The sequence below is a fragment of the Caloenas nicobarica genome, chromosome 8 (assembly GCF_036013445.1).
Source record: "Caloenas nicobarica isolate bCalNic1 chromosome 8, bCalNic1.hap1, whole genome shotgun sequence".
Lineage (NCBI taxonomy): Eukaryota > Metazoa > Chordata > Aves > Columbiformes > Columbidae > Caloenas > Caloenas nicobarica.
The window spans coordinates 2,270,333-2,290,363 of NC_088252.1; the positions used below are offsets into that span (position 1 = coordinate 2,270,333).

The 20,031-nt window shown below is 43.8% G+C and overlaps 1 protein-coding gene across 4 annotated transcripts in view; it reads left to right on the top strand.

Moving 5' to 3' along the window:
• The window catches only part of FARP2 (FERM, ARH/RhoGEF and pleckstrin domain protein 2), a 79,976-nt gene that overhangs the window by 32,445 nt on the left and 27,500 nt on the right, over window positions 1-20,031 (top strand). For 2 of the 4 annotated variants that reach the window (XM_065639803.1, XM_065639805.1), the window contains exons 8-13: window positions 7,630-7,777; window positions 8,765-8,860; window positions 10,241-10,404; window positions 10,551-10,619; window positions 11,728-11,785; window positions 12,829-13,069. In XM_065639803.1, coding sequence (XP_065495875.1) covers window positions 7,630-7,777; window positions 8,765-8,860; window positions 10,241-10,404; window positions 10,551-10,619; window positions 11,728-11,785; window positions 12,829-13,069 — 776 coding nt within the window. The remainder of the gene's footprint in view (window positions 1-7,629; window positions 7,778-8,764; window positions 8,861-10,240; window positions 10,405-10,550; window positions 10,620-11,727; window positions 11,786-12,828; window positions 13,070-20,031) is intronic. The other 2 variants (XM_065639804.1, XM_065639806.1) reach the window with 1 other exon arrangement.

Here is a 20,031-nt window from a genome sequence, read left to right on the forward strand (position 1 = left end):
TCAGCTTGCCATCAAATGCATAGGTCTTGCTTTTGTCTAAATAATTATAGATCAGTTGCATTATACTCATTCTGTACTCGTTAAGCAGAAAGGAGATGGAGAAGAGTGGAGGGAGGTGGGGAGAAGTCACTTTCATCAGAATCAGATCATTTTTGAAATCAGTAAAGTTTATTAGGGACAAAGAAACCATTTTCCATAAAAATAAAATTAATTGCAGTACACAGTCAGGAACTCCAGAAACAAAAACTTCATTGTTGGAAATGCTTGCTTCTGTCCATTTGATGTACAGTGAGGTTGTGTGTTTTACAGCCTAATGTGTCTGCTCTTAAAATGTGAAGATCTACCCCGTGTGCAGTGTAAAATCATAGAATCATTTTGGTTGGAAGAGACCCTCAAGACCATCGAGTCCAAACATAACCCACCCCTGGCACTGCCCCATGTCCCTGAGAACCTCATCTCCATCTGTCCAACCCCTCCAGGGATGGTGACTCCAGCACTGCCCTGGGCAGCCTGTTCCAATGCCCCACAGCCCTTTGGGGAAGAAATTGTTCCCCACATCCAACCTCAGCCTCCCCTGGCGCAACTTGAGGCCGTTTCCTCTGGTCCTGGCGCTTGTTCCTGGGGAGCAGAGCCCGACCCCCCCTGGCTCCAAGCTCCTTTCAGGCAGTTCAGAGATCAGAAGGTCTCCCCTCAGCTCCTGTTCTCCAGCTGAACCCCCAGCTCCCTCAGCCGCTCCCATCACCCTTGTGCTCCAGCCCCTTCCCCAGCTCCGTTCCCTTCTCTCAACTCGCTCCAGCACCTCAAGGCCTTTCTTGGCGTGAGGGGCTCAAAACTGCCCCCAGGGTTCGCGGTTTGGCCTCCCCAGTGCCCAGCACAGGACGGTCACTGCCCTGGGCCTGCTGGCCACACCAGTGCTGGTACCAGCCAGGACGCTGGTGGCCTCTTGGCCACCTGGGCACACGCTGGCTCATGTTCAGCCACTGTCACCAACACCCCCAGGTCCTTTTTCTCCAGGCGCTTTCCAGCCGCCCTTCCCTGAGCCTGGAGCGTTCATGGGGTTGTTGTGACCCAAGTGCAGGACCCGGCACTTGGCCTTGTTGAACCTCAGACAATTGGCCTCAGCCCATCGATCCAGCCGGTGCAGATCCCTCTGTATGGCCTTCCCATCCTCCAGCAGATCAACACTCCCATCCAATTCGGTGTCGTCTCCAAACTTACTGAGAGTGCACTCGATCCCCTCATCCAGATGATTGATGAAGAGATTAAACAGAACTGACCCCAATACTGAGCCCTGGGGGCACCACTCATGACCGGTCGCCAACTGGATTTGGCTCCATTCACCACAACTCTTTGGGCCTGGCTTTCCAGCCAGTTCTTTATCCATCGCAGATATACCATCCAGGCCATGAGCTGCAGCTTCTCCAGGAGATGCTGTGGGATATGGTGTCAAAGGCTTTACTGAAGTCTAAGTACGCAACATCCACAGCCTCACCTGCTCAGCGGATCACCTTGCCATAGGAGATCAAGTTGGTCCAGTAGGACCTGCCTTTCATAAACCCGTGTTGACTGGGCCTGATCTCTTGGTTGTCTTGTATGTGTCGCATGATGGCACTCAGGGTGATCTGCTCCATGACCTTCCCTGGCACCGAGCTCAGATTGACAGGCCTGTAGTTCCCCGGATCCTCCTTCCAGCCCTTCTTGTAGATGGGCATCACATTTGCCAACTTCTAGTCAACCGGGACCTCCCTGGTTAGCCAGGGTTGCTGATACACAATTGAAAGTGGCTTGATGAGTACCTCCACCAGGTCCCTCAGTACCAGTGGGTGGATCCCATCCGGCCCCATAGACTGGTGAGTGTCTCAGTGGCGTAGCAGGTTTTTTGGTAAGTAAGAAGATTTGGAGTAGATTCAACATGGTGCTCATGAAGGAGAAGCCAACCTATGGGGAGGATCTGTTGTGACCAAAATACTGCTCGGAAGATCAGGGTTTGCACTGCGTGATCTGTATGTGCCCCGGCTTCGTTCTTTTAGGCTTTTAAGCACGCAATGTTAATATCACTGTGAAATTTCAGACTGCTACCTTCTATAATGGTCCTAACCTGATGTGTGCAGTTCAGAGCTGACAGGTTAAACCAGGAGAAGGTATTTGATAAAATGGTGATAAAGGTTTTATGTCACCTGATAAGTCTGTCTTTTCTGTAGTTTTTGAGACCTTGAGTATTAGAATTTAGCAATTTGGAGTGCTTTTATTAGTTGGGAATATCCACACATATATTATATTAAGCATGGTTATGTGTTGTAATGCAAATACTGTATTAAAAGTTTAATTTTTCCTTTTGCTCTGCGTGGGGAGACTTGGGAATTGTTGCTGACTGACTTTATTTTAAGACAGAATGGAGATTTTTCAGGGTGGCATCTGTGTTTAAGGCATGTATTTTCTAATAATACACATCCTGCTGTATTAGAAAATCAGTGCCAGAGCATTTAAATAATTAACTACGTGCTTTTTATGATCACTCATTTTTAGTAGTACTGAAATCATTGATACTGATGGAGTTGCAGCTTTGTCGATTCTTAATGAAATCAGATGTTTTTTTCTGATGTCGAACGTTTGAGGTGCATGCGGAAATGATGAAGGAACATATTAAATGCTGCTTTGAAGTAATTTGAGGAAATTTTGAAGGAAGTTAATATGTTTGCTAGGATTCTTCACCTTGGGAGAATGTAGCTGGGCAAAGAAAACCGTTAATTGCTCAGAAGTATTTCATTATTTTTCTCATGTCAAAAGAAAAGTGCTGAAACAATTAGGCAGCAACTTCAAAGCAAATGAAAGGAAAAGGGGGAATGTCCTTTTCATACAACTCGTAACAACATTGTGAAACTTAGTGCTGCAAGACGCTGCGCGGTCTAAAGCTACAAATGGCTTCAGGAAAGGATTTGATGGCATCATACAGTATAGGCTGATGGCTTCCAAACTGGAGATTTCTTTCGAATGTGAGATGTGCGATTTTGTAGTTCTGAGATGAGCACATCCAGACCCTGCACAGAACAGCCCATCGTTAATCACGTGCCTGGATCCCACTGAGTTGCTTCTGCTCGCGGGGAGTTTTCTTGGTTTACTTTTCGTGATGGAAAGGTCGTGACTGTCTTCTGAGTGAGTCAGGGACTGGTAATTTTATTAATTAGGTTTGAGGTTTTTTCAAACAAGTTACTTCTAATCATTCTTTACAGTAAGAGAAGTTTGTATTTTTGTCTGCCAGGAAGTCAAAGATTAACAGGAAAAGGTTCCTTGCTTCACAAGTATACTTTTCATTAGTTGAATGAGAATTGCATCTAATATAACCATTTTATTAAAATGATTGCAAATCCTGTTATAAAGCAATGTTTCAGAACTGCACATTCAAACCCGGGTAAGGTGAAGGGCTGAGGCGCGTGGTTAGAAAAGATTCCAGGCGAAGGTTTAGTGATACCCGAGCACCTTGGACACATGTTCTAAATCTCCCCGCGCCTTTGGAAAAATTGTTGTTAAAGACATGTTGTTTTGGAAGCGCTGCGATCCTAAAACCAGCTGTGACTTCCTTACACGTCTCTTCTCCCTTCCCAGACCCACCGTTTTCTGTTTGCAGTGGGAGCTGTGACGGTGCCGCGTTTTCGCAGAGTTCAGACGCGTTTTTCCTCGTTTCTGTTCCAGAGAGCAGGCGGGAACATGGACCGTGGGCCTCGTCTCCTTCCCAGCGACGCACAGTGCGGGTTCAACAGACAAAGTCCTTCTCTCTCTCATCATCCTTGTGTGTCATATTTTTATTTTTGTGGTTTATTTTCATTTTTTATTTCCTTAGCTGACCTTACTATTCCCTTGCTTACCTTTGGCAGGCTGGTGATTGCTTTTGACAGAGACTTCTAAACCCAGAGCCTGCAGGAGAGAATCCCGTTTCTGGAGGACGGCTCAGCTCCAGGTCGCTGCTGCGGCTTCTGCTTTCGGCTCTTTTCCTTCTGTGCAGCCCTCGCTTTGCCTCGAATGCCCTTGCTCAGAGGCCAGTTTACAGGAGGTTTCTGTGTCATATCAACTATTTAGAAAGATATATCATTTCCTTGTTCAGATTGCTGTGTTTTCTTTTTGTGTGTGTACATATACATAATTTGGGAAAGAAACAGAATCTTTGATAGATGTGTATTTACATTTACTTTTATGCCTCATGTCCTTTCACAACTTGTGAGCCTACTTGTCCGTGATTTAAATTCTTTTTGAAAATAGACTGTTCATAAATTGTGTTTAAATTAGAAAAACTGTAACTTTAGGTTGCTATGTAGTCTAAACAATTTCTGCCCGTGCAGCGTTTTGATAGGTCATCTTTAAAGTTCTGTATGAATCACTGGTCTGTAAATCAGCTAGCATTTAACAGTGTTTATTTTGAATCGATCACCCCAATTGCCACATGAATATTGTAACACGCTACCAGTATTTGTCTAGGTGGATGTACATAAGGAACCTTTACACTAAAACCTGTTGTACTGACAGCAGCTTCTACCGGAGAATACTTGTAATAGATAGTCTGTTGTCCATTGACCTGGCGAAGACTAAGTAGATTTATCTGCTTAGTGGCTGAACAAAATTAGAGCAGATTGTTTTCAGGCTGGTGTGTGCAGCTTAGTCTGCAGCAAATGTCTGAGGGAGCGGCGGGGAAGCTACGGCCTGTGCAGGCCCCAGCACGTCGTGTGCGTCAGAACCAGTGTCCGGTTATTGCTTCGGTTTGTTTTATTCATTCTGAGATGTGCCGTGCTTTGGGTCGTACCTGACGGAATGTAAAATAAGTCTCGGTGGTTCTGCAGCAGTTATACTCATGAGGATTTTTTAGGACTGTATAGCTCCAATTTCCTAGCTGCAATTTTATCCTGATTTTTTTGTTTCCCTTCCAGCCCTGCTTCCCAACCTCCAGCAACCTCAGCATCCTTTTTAAAAGACAAAACGCTGCTTTCATGCTTAAATGTGCTCTGCCCAGAAGAATTACAGCAGGAATTAGTGTGGGTGGGAGCTACACACAGTGCTCAGAGTGTAATGTGGGAAATGGTGGCCAAAATTAATATTGATGATCTACCATTTTTTCTTGTATGTGTTTAATGAAGAGGAACCATGGCATTTTGATGCAGTTAAGGAATCTATGGATGAAACGTTAGTAGCACTTAAAGCTGGTATGAAAATGCTTCTTCCAGCATTACTCATTTCAGTAAGGGGAAGAGAAATTTGCTTCACCAGTTAAAGCTTTTAGGCATAACTAGAATATGTGTTGGTAACACTGGTAGAAATGCAACTACAAGACTTTTTATGTAGTTTGGCATCAGATTTTTGTTCCTCTGTGTTTGTTCTTTAGAATCCCTTTATACGTACATGGTCGTATAATACTGACGTTTGGACATGGTTGGAATTATGGACTGAACTTATGAAGTCAGGAACTCCCCTCAATCCCTGCTTTCTCCAGATGGAAAAAAAAAGATTTCCTGTTGTAGTGGCTTATGTTACTTTTTTTTCCCCTCCAGAATGAATAAGGCAATAGAAAACTGTTGAAATCCTATGGTCAAATATATGTATGTTCAGGTTTTACTTTCTCAGTGCGTTTTTGTGTATGTGTGCATTTCAGTCTAAGGAGCATTTTGCTAAGAATCAAAGAAGCATTGTTTCTTCTACCAACTTCCATTTTTAAAACGTTAGCATACTAAAAAAGTTTCTTAGTTGCACTCTGAATTTGAGAGACAGTTCCTACGTGCAGTTTATAGATGTATTGTCCCCATTTCTGATACATTCAAAAGAAGTAATCATCCACTTTAATATTCTGAATTTATATTTACAAGAAATCTATATGGAGCAAAAAGATTGTTTCATGTAGGTAGGTGGGAGGTGGTGTTTTTAGGGAGCATGCCTGGCAAGGCAGGGCAGCGGGAGAACTTAATACTGATGTTGTGGTTGGCACTACACAGTACACCAAAATAGATCATGCTACAAATAGTGTCTCCTCTGTTTTAATTAAATGAAATCAAATACAGATTTATGGAAGGAAGGCCATGCCTTGGAAAACAGGATTTTAAAAATTTGTCTTTGACTGCGTGTGCAGGAATCTAATCTGGTGTGAGCACTAGTTGGTTGTAAATAGAATAATAATAAATTGTTGTCCTGTGTCTTCTTTGTACCGTTTATCCCAGTGAACTTGTGCCTTGTGGGAACAATTCATTCAATGCACTAGCGAGGTGGCTCATGTGACACTTGCTTGGAAATCCTGTAATATCTATTATTTGTAATAGTTTTTGGTGGGGACGCGGGGGTCACCGTATATACAGCTCGTGGGTCCGAGTACCCGGCAGGTCCTGTGCTGCTCGTGTTCCCATGTGGTCAGCACGGAGAAGGGGCTCCTGCCTCACCCAGTCTGCTGGACCATATTTATGCCTAAAATTGGCCACTAGTATTGTCTTGCAATATGTTTTTTAGTTCAGGCACTACCTTAGGCAACAGGCTTGTGTTTGTCATAAGGACTTCTTTACTTTGTGGCGTAATTGGGGCACGTTGAGAAGCAAGAACTCTCCTGCTCCTGCATTTTCTTGGAATGTCCTAAACTCCCCATCAGGACCCCCGAACTGTCTCAGACAGGTTTGACTTGTAGGGAAAAGCTCTCATCAGTACAACTACCAGTGCTTCAGCTGATCATTTCAAGGCTTGTGAAATTACTTATTTCGGGGTGGTCCGTGTTTTGGGGTCATCGCATGTCTTGGTGGCCTCAGGTCTCTGCGCTGCCCTCTGTGTCCTGGGCAGGGTCCATGGCCACCCTTCTGTTCTTGAGAGCCAGCCAAAAACTGCGCTGTAATCCAAGGAACTCCCCCTTCTGGAGAAAAATGGGGGGGAGAAGATGCAGGAAAACAAGATGTCAGGTTTTTGTCTTCAGCAGGCTTGTGAAGAAGTAGATGGAGGCTGAATCTGTGAGTGGTGCGTGCCAGAGTCTGTAACAGTCTCTGTATTTCTCGCCTGGACTTTGTGCACGCTCCAAAAAGACGTGCTCCACGTGTGTACCTCTTCCGCCTGTTTTCGGGATCATTTAAACGGCCGATGATGCTTCCAAAACCATGTCTGAAATCCTCCTCTGGATTCTGTGGCAAGGAGGAATCCTGCTGGGGAGGGCATTGCGCCCGGCAGTACAGGGAATAACTGCGATGCAGTCCCGAAACCCACCCGAAGTGGGTCATTCTGGGCAGTATTCGCTTTGTTTCTGTCATGCTGACTGTGCAGCTCTTTGGTCTCTAGCTTTTTATCTGGTTAATATGTATACAAGCAAGCAGAAGGAGGAGCGTTGTGGTTTGAATTCTGATTTGTTCAAGTTTATTTTTTCTAAACGAAAAAGTTCTGAACTCGCTGACATGTGTTTCAGTGCCTCTGTCTACGGGATGCATTTTGAGTCTGTTATCTTCCGTAGCATTTGCCCCTAATACAAAAATTTTGATGTAATACTTGGAGTGAAACTGCCCAGCTAAATGAGGCAGAAAAATCTCATTCAGTGCCAGAGCTAAGCTTTAAGTTTCTTCACTGTGTTGGCAATATTGTAGAATCAGATTGTTCTTAAAACTGTTTTCTTTTTCTTCCTCACTATAGGGGTCAAACTCCTGCTGAATCAGACTTCCAAGTGCTTGAAATTGCTCGGAAACTGGAGATGTACGGCATCCGATTTCACCTTGCGTCTGACCGTGAGGGCACCAAAATTAACCTGGCTGTGTCCCACATGGGTGTGCTGGTGTTCCAGGTGAGCTGGGCAGAGCGGCCTGGGTACGTCTGTCTGTCTTTCCAGTAGCGTGTCTTGGGAGTGAGCCTCTCATTTTAGCTTCAGGTGCTTCTGGTGATTTTTCTCTCTGCTGACACTTTAGGTGTCTCTGATTTTCAAACATAGCGCATTTTTGCAGTCAAGGGAGTGTCATCTGAGCCCCGCAAATATTGTTGGGCGCAGTTTGCCATTGTTGGTGCAGAGAGAAGAGAACCAAAACCAATTGACACTGAAGTACAAAGTTTGGTTTTGTCTGTTTGAAAGTTACATGTGTATTCAGAGGAGATCATCAGTTCATTTGGTACAGCCCTGGAAGGGGCTGGAACCCTGGAATTTTGGCTCGGTTTTCTTTCTTTTGATGTGACAGTATATTTTTGCTCGGATAGCGTTGCTTTTAGTGTATAGAAGTGCTGTTTTGTTGAAGCGATTGGGCCAATTAGAATTACTACTTTTGTTGTATTAAGGAAGCGACTTGATTATCAGAGTTCTGTTTATGAATGCGATCATATTATTTTCTTCCCCCAAACCACAAAGGCAGCTGACCTACTGAATTTTTTTCCATTTGGGCACTCATTTTCCATTCTTTTGGGTCTTACCTGTTCTTTTGTTACTGCGGGGCAGCTTCCCCTGCAGCCTCTGGTTCCTCTTAGTCCTTCCCAGTGGCCTCTCAGCCCCTGAGGTTTCCATCATTTCAGTTCGTTTGAGTCTTTTGAATGGCCGAGTTTTGTCTCCCTTTTCAATTAGTTTTCTCGGGTCTGCTCAGAGACAGACATTGCACACTCGTAGCTATCCCTGTACTGAAAGGTAAAATTGTCTAAGGGAATATCGTCGCCAGAAATAAAAATCCAACAGAATGGGTTGGAGAGGTTGGTGTGTGCGCGCATGTCTCTGTACCCACAACAAAATCTAGTTTGCTGCTCTTACTTGTGAAACCTTTCCCGACTTTTAACTCTTATCGTTTTAATTCAGGGTAATACGAAAATCAACACCTTCAACTGGTCAAAGGTCCGTAAACTAAGCTTCAAGAGGAAAAGATTCCTTATTAAACTCCACCCAGAGGTCTGTGTAAGTTTTGTCGCAATAGTAGGCTGGTCAGTGTTGAAAAAAATACGTATACTTAATTTTAGTGTGAAAAATTCTAGAGTTTATAATTTTAGAAAGCAGCTTCAGTGGGGTAGGCTTGGCTTCATCATTCAAGTAAAAAAATCTTTCCTTTCTCGCCCCATGTCTGTCATCTTAGATTTTTACATTTTGGGTATCAGCCTCAGCTTATGCTTGACATAGGCATACACGTGTGTAATGTTAAGATAGAAAAAGAAAATAAAACACCTCTTTGCTGCATCCCGTCTCGGCACTTTTACTCTGGAAAAAGTTACATTGACTATTTCCCTTGGATATAAATGGAGGTTAACGCTCTCATGAACTCTGATCCATCGTCGTCAAAATGAACTGAAGTAACTTAAGCATTGAAATAGTAAACCTCTGTTGTTTAGGTGAAAGTGTATTAGGAAGGTGCTTTTGGCTGTAGCTCCTTAAAGAACACTGTAGTCCACTGCTGATACCAACGGTGGTTGCTGTATATGGCTGTTTCCTCCAGGAACTTATTGAATATGTGCTGCTCAAATGAAAAACCAGCTAGAGATTCCCTCGATCCAAGTGAGAACAACCCGATACACCTCAGGAAAGAAGAGGTGGCTGAGATTATATTGTTGGAGCTGAATTTTAGAGACCATGCAATGACTCGTGCTACAGCTTTATCTTTTTTGTATGTCTGTATAGCAGGAGGGTTATTTTTCATGCGTGGCTCATTTACTGTAGATGTTTTTTATTGTAGTTAGTGTCCAAGTTGTTGTTGCCTCCACGCTGGGTGACTAGATTACGTTCAACGTAGGGTTGTATTAAAATGGGGGAAAAAAATGTGTGGACACAATAGAGTTGGGTGTATCAAGGAACCCTGAAGCAGGACACACTGTCTGCATGTGTAGTAACGTGTCTGACGGAGAGACCCTCACAGGTTTCATGCGATACCTGTAACTCTGACATACGCGGTATTTTCCAGTCTCGTCTAAATCTCAGGAAGTAAGCATCAGAAATTATTAGGAAAAAGTTATATATTTTTTAAAATCACTACCATTTCACTTAAGTGTTTTAATTTCTTTCACGTTACTAACATTATGATCCATATTTCTTAAGGCAGACTATACTGAGCATGTTTCTAAAGTCAAGCGCTCTTTAAACATTTTTACAGTTTCAAGGTAAACAAATATTTTTGGGAGCTATTAAATTATTTAAACTGCACTCGGAATCACTTCCATTGCTGTAAGGCATTTGACTTAGCAAAATACTCCGTCTCCCTGGAGTTCAGCCTTTTCCTTGGCACCTATTTGTACTTTTCTCCTTCATTGCCATTTTGTGTTCTACTTAGCTTTTGTGTTTTGTTCCCAGGGCCTGTATCAAGATACGCTGGAGTTTCTTTTGGGAAGTAGGGATGAGTGTAAAAACTTCTGGAAAATCTGTGTTGAATATCACACCTTCTTTAGGCTCTTTGATCAGCCAAAGCCAAAGGCTAAAGCCGTGTTCTTCACCAGAGGGTCATCATTCAGATACAGGTAGGGAGAAACACAACAGATTTATTAAAGCTGAATTCCTTATCTCTTAGAAAATGAGATCAAAAGGAAGAAATATTCTAAAGTCGTTCCATCTATAATTCTCATCCACTGTATTTCATAACATTTGTACTTTTGTGGATTCACAGTGGCCGAACACAGAAGCAACTGGTAGATTATATAAAGGACAGTGGGATGAAGAAAACCCCGTATGAAAGGTAAGTACAAATAATTATGTAAGATGAAATGTAGTTGAGGCTTTCACAGTATCATATTTCCTACATTTCAGTGGTTTTAAATGATGCTTGGAGGCATGGTCATTTCCTGATTGCTCAGTTACCTATAAATGGATATTTGAGATATTTGTCTACCTCAAATTCAAGGTAGCTGAACTAAATTTAAAAAAATATATAATTTTGTGGTGATTTAAAAAGCTTAGGAAAGTTTTAGTATTGCATTTTAATGTCCGTGGGCAATGTGTGACTTACCCATCTTAAAGTTCAGTGTGATTCGAAGATTCACCCAGATGAGTGAGGGCTCGTCTGGGTGTCACTGTAGCTGTGCCAGTGGCAGAGCACAGCGTTGAACAGGGGATCTGCAATCTGTGGCCTCAAATACTCATTCGTTTCTAAACATATACAGAAATACATTAAAAATGTACGTTTTCATTATGAAACCTTGACTATGAAACCATCCTGTCAACGCGTGGGAAACTCCTCATAGTCTTTCATCTGAAAGATTATAGGAACTTATTGGAATTTTTAAAAGTTTGCATTAATCTACTATTAATGAATATTTTCAATGTCTTTGACTCCAGTTGAGCTCTTTTTCTGTAGGAAAGATTGATTCTCTGGTAAATTATTGACATAGAACGAGTCTAACCACAAGTGCAATGCGGGATACCACTTTTTGGCATGTAGCATATGGAATTTTATACGCTGTAAATTATATGGCTGACTGAATTGTAAGTCGTTTGTAAAATTGTTACAGCTTAACTCATTTTAGTTTTGAAGCCATTCATTTGTAGATGTTTATACTGATGACAAAGGAAGAAGTTAAACTATTTAGTCTCGTCTTCTGCCTCAAGCTGCTCTTGAGTTCTCTTCAGTGGTACAAGTGATCTGGATCCTGCTTTATTGCATTTTCTATATGTTTCTTAAGGTACAACTGTTGTGACTTGTAAAATCTTGAACTAGTTATTAAGAAACGGTGGTAAAATACAGCTCGAGCCATTTCTGTTGGTGGCTGGAATGGAAATGGCTGAGTGGGGAAGGGAGAAGGCTGGTTTGTGTCCTGGAAGCTCAGCGGCTGCTCTCTGTTCCGCAGGAGGCACAGCAAAGCCAGGACATCCACTCGCGCTCCCAACACCGACGTGCCAAAGCAGGTGAGTGGGGCGGCGTGCGCGGGGCTGACAGCAGCGTCCCGAGGCGCTGGGCAGGGCAAACCCTTTGTCTGGAGTTGCTTTCACTGTTCAACCTTTGTTCCTGTTCTTCTGTTTGTGAGTGGTACCAGTTTTGATAGTTGTGAGTAATATCACGGAATCACAGAATGTCAGGGACTGGTAGGGACCTCGCAAGCTCATCCAGTGCAATCCCCCCGCCGGAGCAGGAACACCCAGATGAGGTTACACAGAAGGTGTCCAGGCGGGTTGGAATGTCTGCAGAGAAGGAGACTCCACAGCCTCCCTGGGCAGCCTGGGCCAGGCTCTGGCACCCTCACCATGAAGAAGCTTCTTCTCATATTCAAGTGGAACCTCCTGTGTTCCAGTTTGCACCCATTGCCCCTTGTCCTATCACTGGTTGTCACCCAGAAGAGCCTGGCTCCATCCTCCTGACACTCCCCCTTTCCATATTGATCCCCATGAATGAGTCACCCCTCAGTCTCCTCTTCTCCAGCTCCAGAGCCCCAGCTCCTCAGCCTTTCCTCACACGGGAGATGCTCCACATCACAGCTTAACTGTGAAAAGATATCCTACTTTCTAGCATGTTGTTATTTCAGAGGATTAGTTTGTCATCGGGCACTACCTACCTGCTCTCTCTGGAAGTCAAGAGTTCATCGTAGGGGTTTCTGCTACAGTCAATGGCAAGAAGCAAGTGTTTCTCTGAATGCACTTGCTTTACATGCGAGAGGTTAAGGACACATCACAGGATCATTGTTTTGCGTTACTTTGTCTTGTGGATGCTTTTTCAGCAGAGGCTATAAAATACATACTTGTAATTTTCCATCCAGTTATCAGAATTCAGGAAAAAGTATCTTGCCTCTTACTGGAGATTCTAGATCTGTTTCTGTATGCAATGTTTTGTTTGCTGTAAAGTGAGCTCTTTCGAAGCAAGTATTCTTTCTGCATCAGGAACTGGATGTTGCATTTGGTTTTATGTGTTACAAAAACCGTTTTGTCTTTTGTCTTTCTACTGTGTTTCCTCTTAGAGTGTCCCATTCCCTGAGGGCTTGAGAGCCCCAGGGTCTCCTGCCTCAGCAGCCACCTGTTTCCACTCAGTTCACTCATCGGCCGCTCCTGCTCCCGTCCGGCCCATCTTTGCAGAAACCAGCCCTTCCTCTGTGGACCCCCGCACGACGTACACGAGGGGTCCGGAAAAACCCCCTGCGGTGCCAGCAGAAGAAGCGGGGAGGAAAGCGATGCAGCAGCCTGGATCTCCTGTGCTCCAAGGTGTTGGGTTTGGTGGTGTTGCAGGAAACTGTAACCCTGCTTGTCCTGTTGGTGAGAGTGGTTGCGGTTTAGATGTAGATGTAGAGAAGAGTAGTAGGGAGAGCAGGGTGGCTGTTTGTGCAAATGACAATGATGAGGATGACTTTACCACTGGTGGTTTTGTTGCTGAACAAGAGCATCAGCACGGCAGTCGGAGTGCCCCTCGTTTCATGTTAACAAATTCCCAGTTACAGGTGTCAGAGGAATTCATTGATGATGACCCAGCAGAAATTTCTTTTTTTGCTGGGGGCTCTGAGGCGTTTTCCTACGTATACAGTGGTTTAGAGTTAAAGGGCTCTGATTTTTCTAGGCTTGTGTCAGAGTCACCTGGCTTGACTACAGATGCCCTTCAGCAGAATACAGTCTCTTCCCAGTCAAGCCCTGACAGGTACTCAACTGAAGCCGTAGATATGAATATGGAAGATGAGTTTGAATTTGAAGGAGGGAGTGATTTCAACGGCAACGAGAGACCATCAGACACCTCGGAGCTGTTTGAGGTGAAGGCGCAAGCGAGCAGAATGCAAAGCCTCCTGAGCCCCTCCGAAACGAGCTCGCTCGTCAACAACCGCTCTGAGAGCAGCTCCCTCAACAATCTGCCGCTGAACGGCACGTCCTCCCTGCACACGTACAGCTCCGCCAACCACTCAGAGGCCAGTTCCATGGTGAACTTCCCCGCCTACTCGGTCCGCTCCGAGTCCAGCTCAGCCTTCCAGTTCACGGACATCATCGACCAGCTGGAGCAGCTGAGCTGCCCGCCCACCGCCACCGAGGACTCCAGCAGCACCGACACTGACTCCTGGGACTCCGAAACCGCCGCGCCGCTGGATGTCAACCTTTTCTTCAGTAACCCTTTTGCTCAAGCCACCAGTGAAAACTTTGCTTTTGACTTTCAGAATAACTTGAAAAATCTCACGCAAGAAGACTGGACAGAGAAGGCACATGTCAATTGATTCTTGATTGATTGATGTCAATTGATTCTCACAAAAAGTGATGGATCCCTCTTGCGCTGTTCAGGCTTGGAAGTCAAAAGAGTGTGATGGCAATCACTTTACACAACAAAACCCTAATCTGGTGGCTGGATTTTAAATCACATAGCATAGCTGATTTTTTTTTTTTTTTTTTTTTCCATATATCTGTTCAGTTTCCCTCCAAGCTTTGGTGCTGCATTATATGCATCACGGTGCATTCTGAATGTATTATAATAGGCTACGATGTTTGCAAAATACTGCATTTAGGAAAAACCACTGATTTCAGAGGCCTATCATCAACTGGCTCCTGCAGACATCACAGATTACAGTATACTGAAGGATTTGTTTGGCTATAAATGTATCTGTAAGAGTCACATATAATATGCTGTTTCTCCAGCACCCGAACTCAAGTCATTTTTGCACATGCTTGTTAACGAGCAGCTGCATCCAGTAAATTAGCTGTTTTCCTGCATTGAGAGTTCTCTCTTTTTGTTTCCACAATCAAAAGTTTTAAAATATCGTCCTATGCAACATGTCTGCAGTATATGGGGGAGAATAAATAACCTACTTGGTAGTTTAGAAGAGAGAATGTGTACACAATCAAACGAAAATAGCAGTCACCAAAACTTCTTGTGAAGACAATCGTATTTTCTGACTTCAAAGTGCCTTCAGCAGCCCAGCAGCAAAGTGCCTTCTTGCTTTGTAGCAGTTTGGAAATATATGCATAGACTATAAAAGCACTTAATCCCTGTTGCATTCTGTCTCACCTTCTTTTTCTTTATTTAATCACTCTGCATAAAAGTGCTTACAAATTAATTCATACAAGTGGCCTTTATCTGTGCAAGGCAGGTAGTGGTAAACTTGGTGATAGCTTTAGCTTTTCCTCTAAAATATGAGCGGTATTCAGGAAAATACTGTAATCTTTCTGAGAAACTGAGATGTTAGGAGGAGTGAATACTCTAGACAACAGTTAGAGCTTCACTGCTTTTATCACTTTTTTGTAATCAGGTGAGTCTGATGTGAGACTCGATCTGCAAGTTTGAAAGTGTAATTGAAAAGCCAGTCGCTGAACCGGTCATATGTAATTTAGCAACGTTTATTGAGCTGAAACAGTCAGAGTTGTGAACCGTCCTTCCTCTTTGCCAGCCTCAAGTGTTGGGAGGGTGACATTTGGAGCTTCAGCTCGTAATAGCTTTTTTTTAGGGTATTTTGCTTTTGTGCGAGCACGAATTTGAAATACAGAACGCGCGAGTGAAACCTGGTGCTGGGAGCAGCAGCCGTTTGGTTTCAGGTTCCGCGTTGCCCAGTTTTCAGTCCTGGTGCAGCCAGCGCCTCCAGAACAAGCAACTTACAGCCCGAAGCAGAACTTGATGCTCCATATTACTCATACCAGTTTTTTTGAATGTGGTCTTAATATATCATTAAAAGACCTTCATTCTTTACTCAAACATTTAAAAAAATACTATTATTTCTCAAAATTCTGATAACTAAGACTTCAAGGGAATTCTTCTCAATGTATGTCAGAACATGAGGAGATAAAACCTCCTTTGGTTGCACGTTTCTTCCAGTTTAGTTTTTATAAGCACTTGCTTTTACGTTGTGGTTACTGTGTTTGAGCGGAATCGCTGTTGTTCCATGAGAAACCTGTCGCCTCTGCCAGTGGCACAGAAAATCAGAGCACATTTAGAACACAAGATTAGTTTGGACCTACAGGAAGGTACAGCAGTTTGGTTGCTGTTGCGTTGTTTATAAGTCCTATACATTTTTTGTTTTGTTTCCTTCTGCTGAATGTGTGTTCTGGCTGTTTGTGTGACTTTATTCGTACCTGTGGAGATGATGTCGTGGACGTGCAATGTGAAATTTCTAGATAGGCGCTCGGGGGAGGTCTGGAGTTGTGTGCAGAGCTGGTACTTGAAGCATGTTTTGAGCTGGTTTGCCTGGTTTCCTTCCCACAGCTAATTACATTATGTAACCTAAAAAAGGAAAATGAAAACCAGCAAAGTCTTCTGTCTGCAAACTCTTACAGGTGGGAAAGTCAGGGACAAATACGTAGATGAAGATTTTGAGGAAGGCTGTTAATTTCTTTGATCTTTTAAAAAAAAGAGTCAGGATTCAGCTATTTACATATAACCGTGACTGCCTCCATTTCATGTTCTGTGCCTCAATCACAGGCATTCTCTCTAAATGTTGTAGAATTGCTTAACCTGGGAATAAATCCAACAAAATTTTCTAGGTTTTCAAAAGATCTTAGGAAAAAGCTGCCTGTGTTTTAATGAACACCCCTGAGAGAAGGTTTGCCGATAACATTTTCTTGCAACGCAGTTAATTTGAAAAGATGTCTTCGCAGTTTTTCTCTTTTATTTTGCAGCTATGCAGATCTTTTATTGGGAATTTTAAATCTCAGGGATTAAAAAAAAAAATTAATGAGTCTTAATGTAATGCCCCTTTTGTTTTCTGAAGGAATGGAGTGACTGGGATTCCAGTCCTTTAGCTTAGAACAAGATGTGCGGAGCCACAGGTGGGGACGGGCTGGGGGGACTTTGTCCCGGGTTCGGGGCTGCTCAGATGAAGGTGGTTGTCACGGGTGTCACCAGGAACACGGGTCCCCCACGTCATCCAGCTCCCCTGTGTGCCGGGACTGGGGATGCTTGGGCAGCACCACCAGCCCACGTGGTGTGAGGCTTCGGTGCTGCTGCGTGGGGCCCCAGCGCCCGCCTGGCATATCGGTCCTGTTGCTAATTAATATAGCATAGCGCTGCCGTGGTTTCTTTCTGGGCTTTTCTGATTTTCAAAGCTGTGTTGCTTCTGATGACACAGTTGCGTGCTTAGCTCTGTTGTTTTGTTTGTGGTTTCCAAGATAGGCACAAAAGAGGAGAAAATTAAGTTTGCAAGTAGAGTGTTTATTAGAGCAAGAAAGCTGCGAGAAAAGGTTCTTCGGCATTTCCTCCAGAAGGAAAAGTTCAGATTCCCTTGCCAATAGAGGTGGAGACAAAACCAGCCTGCCTTGGAGGGCATGGGGAGTTCCGCAGGGAGTTATTTTAGTGTGTTATAGCTGTGTCAGACACCCCCATCTCCCCCCGCCGTCACCCGGGGCGGCAGGAGGAGGTGAGGGAAGGCAGGGCTGCCTCGCTGTCTGTCCTCCATCCACGGTGTCCGTCTTTGGGTAGCGGAGGGAACTTCAGCACAGTGTGCTTGTGGCCCAAATACCCGCGATGCTGCAAAGCTTTCCATGTTAATCCTGGAGTTTTGGTTGGTTGTTTTGTTGTTCTGGTTTTTTTTTTTCTAGTGTTGATACTACTAAAACTTAGTTCCTGGTACCGATATCTGTTTTTCCTTTTTCCTGAGCACACGAGTTTTCTGTTCGTAGGATGCTGGCGGGTGTGGAATCGGTGCCAGCCGCCTGACGGTGGGAGCTGAGACCCTTGCAGACCCCGAGCGGCAAAAGCTGCTGCGGGAATCGCATGCCGTGAAAAAGAGGGAAAATTATGTAGGAAAAATCAGAAGATCTTTGTCGAGTATCCCATGCATGCTTGTCTTGAGAAGGCAGCATTCGAGGAGCTATGGTAGGAGCAGATGAAAGCCGAGGTGTAAACCTTCCCTTGTGCTCTCCTCCCCCTGACAGTGTCACTTCTGCAGGTACATTCTTTCTCATTTATTTTCCGCCCCCATCTGTAGGAGGCTGAGGGGACATATATAGGTACTTATATTCTAGTTGACGTCCGGGTTTTAGTGCCGTGTTTTTCCTGTGTGGAGGAGCACAGGATTTCCCAGGTTTGCTCAGAACCGGGCTGGTTTCCATCCTCCTGCCGGAGCAAACACGTGTGGCCGGAGGATGGGTGTCCAGATTAGTGGCTTTCGGAGCGAGTTAGGCTGGGTTTAGCTCTCCTGCGGTACTCAACTTGTGTGTCTTGAGTGGGGAATTAAATCTGCACCTGCCGTTCTGATGTGTGTACTTAGGCTTAAACACGTTTATTGAATGTAAGGCACTATATCGGAACATTTTTGATCTTTGCGTGTGCAGTTACTGGAGCTCTTAAATTTGCACAAAACACAGGCCATAGAATATTCTCTGCCCCATCCAGCACCCAGTTAAACTTTGGTAAACTTTACTAGCCTGTGTTATCTATTGTGTGTACACTTCGTAATTTTAAAGTGCTCATTCATTATTCAAGTAATACCTGCTGTATATTTCCCAGGACTTATATTTTATCTTAGCATGGAATAGGGCAATATATTGATCTGCTCTTAGCTTTCACTTTAATTTCCCGTGAATTTCAGAGTTGCTGGATAATACCAAGTGTTGATCTCCTTTTTCCTGTGTATATTTGTATTGTGATTTTTGTTTAAGGGAATTTTCTTTTTGTCGTTGGTGGCTTGGTTTTGGTTTGGTGTTGGGATTTTGGTTTGGTTTTGGTGGTGGCAGTCCTTAGTTAGCTGCAAATCTTGATAAGGGTAAGATTTTGTGGAGACACTAATAAAAGTCACGATTTCATGCTTTCTGGTGCAAATCTGTTGGTAAGTCATTCCCATTATTGTCATTTTGCAAAAAGTTCTAAGCCATAATTATCCAGTATTGATCGAGTATACAAGATAATTTTAATTATAGTCTTTTAGCCGTAGTTTTCAGTAGATCTTGCATCGCGCTTGTCACAAATACTGTGTGTATATGTATGGGTGTACATATACACTCTCTGTATGAATATGGGGAGACTTTACGGTTCCAAACGTGTCATAAAATCCACTTAATTTATTATCTGCTATGGTGGGATGAGTCCTCGGGGCGAGCTGTAGCTTTGCAGGTTTCCAATTTGGAGTGTGGTTAATTGAACCTCGTTTCTGGGGAAGGTGTTGCTATAAATTTTCCAAAGCCCTGTAATTTGCTGTTGCTCGGATGCGTGAGGCGCGTGGGTGGGAAACACCGGACGCCCGTTTATTGATACGTGCAGGGACCCGCGTGCCGTGGCCAGAGCGACTCCCCATCCTGTAGGTGCTATTGTGTTCGGGAAAGGATCATGGTAAGAAAACAAAAGATGGCTGGAATTTCTTAATCGCTCTCTCGAACGTTATCTTTTATACAGGAAATGTTTTGTTGAATTACATGTTGGGATTTTTAATATTTTTGTGTCTGTTCAGATTGCCGGTTATGAACCTATAGATTTGTACTAATTCATAATTTTAATTGTTTATGCAATAAAATAAGGAAAACTTTGATATAAATGAAAACGTGGGCTTTTTAGCTTTATTTTTCATTCCATTGCGTTCGCAATAGAATAAATACTTGTTATTCTAGCCAAGGCATCTTAGACTTTTGTTACCAGGTTTTTCCAGGCAGTTTTCCTCCCGTAGCCCTTTGCTGAAAGTAGAGCACAGCTGGGGCAAATCTCCATGTGTGGTTTTCAATTTACTGCTTTGTGCAGACCTTTTGCTTGGGATTACAGATGGACTAAAAGTTCTAATTTCACTGTAGGAATTATGTCTATTGTGGAGACATTTTTCTTTCAAACTGGGCACGTCCCTCAAACTCTCTCCTGTGTATTTGTTTGTATTGAAGCCCGTCCTTTTTTGCAAACGTAGGGCGCGGGGGCAACTGCATGTTTTGTAGCTTGGAAGTTGTTCTTCAGGAGTCTGTGACCAATGTATGAGTAAATTCTCTTTTCCTGAATCATGTAAACATTTGCTTAAAAGAACTCGGTAGCACTTGCGTAAGTAAACTGTGGTCTGGAACAACACAGACATATCCTTTCTCACCCGCAACAAGCGTAACCTTTACAAGGGGGGAAGGTGGCAAAAGAAGGGCAGTCGTTTCAAATCCTGGATGTAACCATAAAACCAGGACCAACGTTAGGACTGTCCTACAGCATCACGTGTAGGTGTAACTCCCCAGGTACACGTGGTTGCAGTGGGGTGTCAACTCTGCTGTAAACGTGCTTGAACGTTTAATGTCGTCTGTACCCA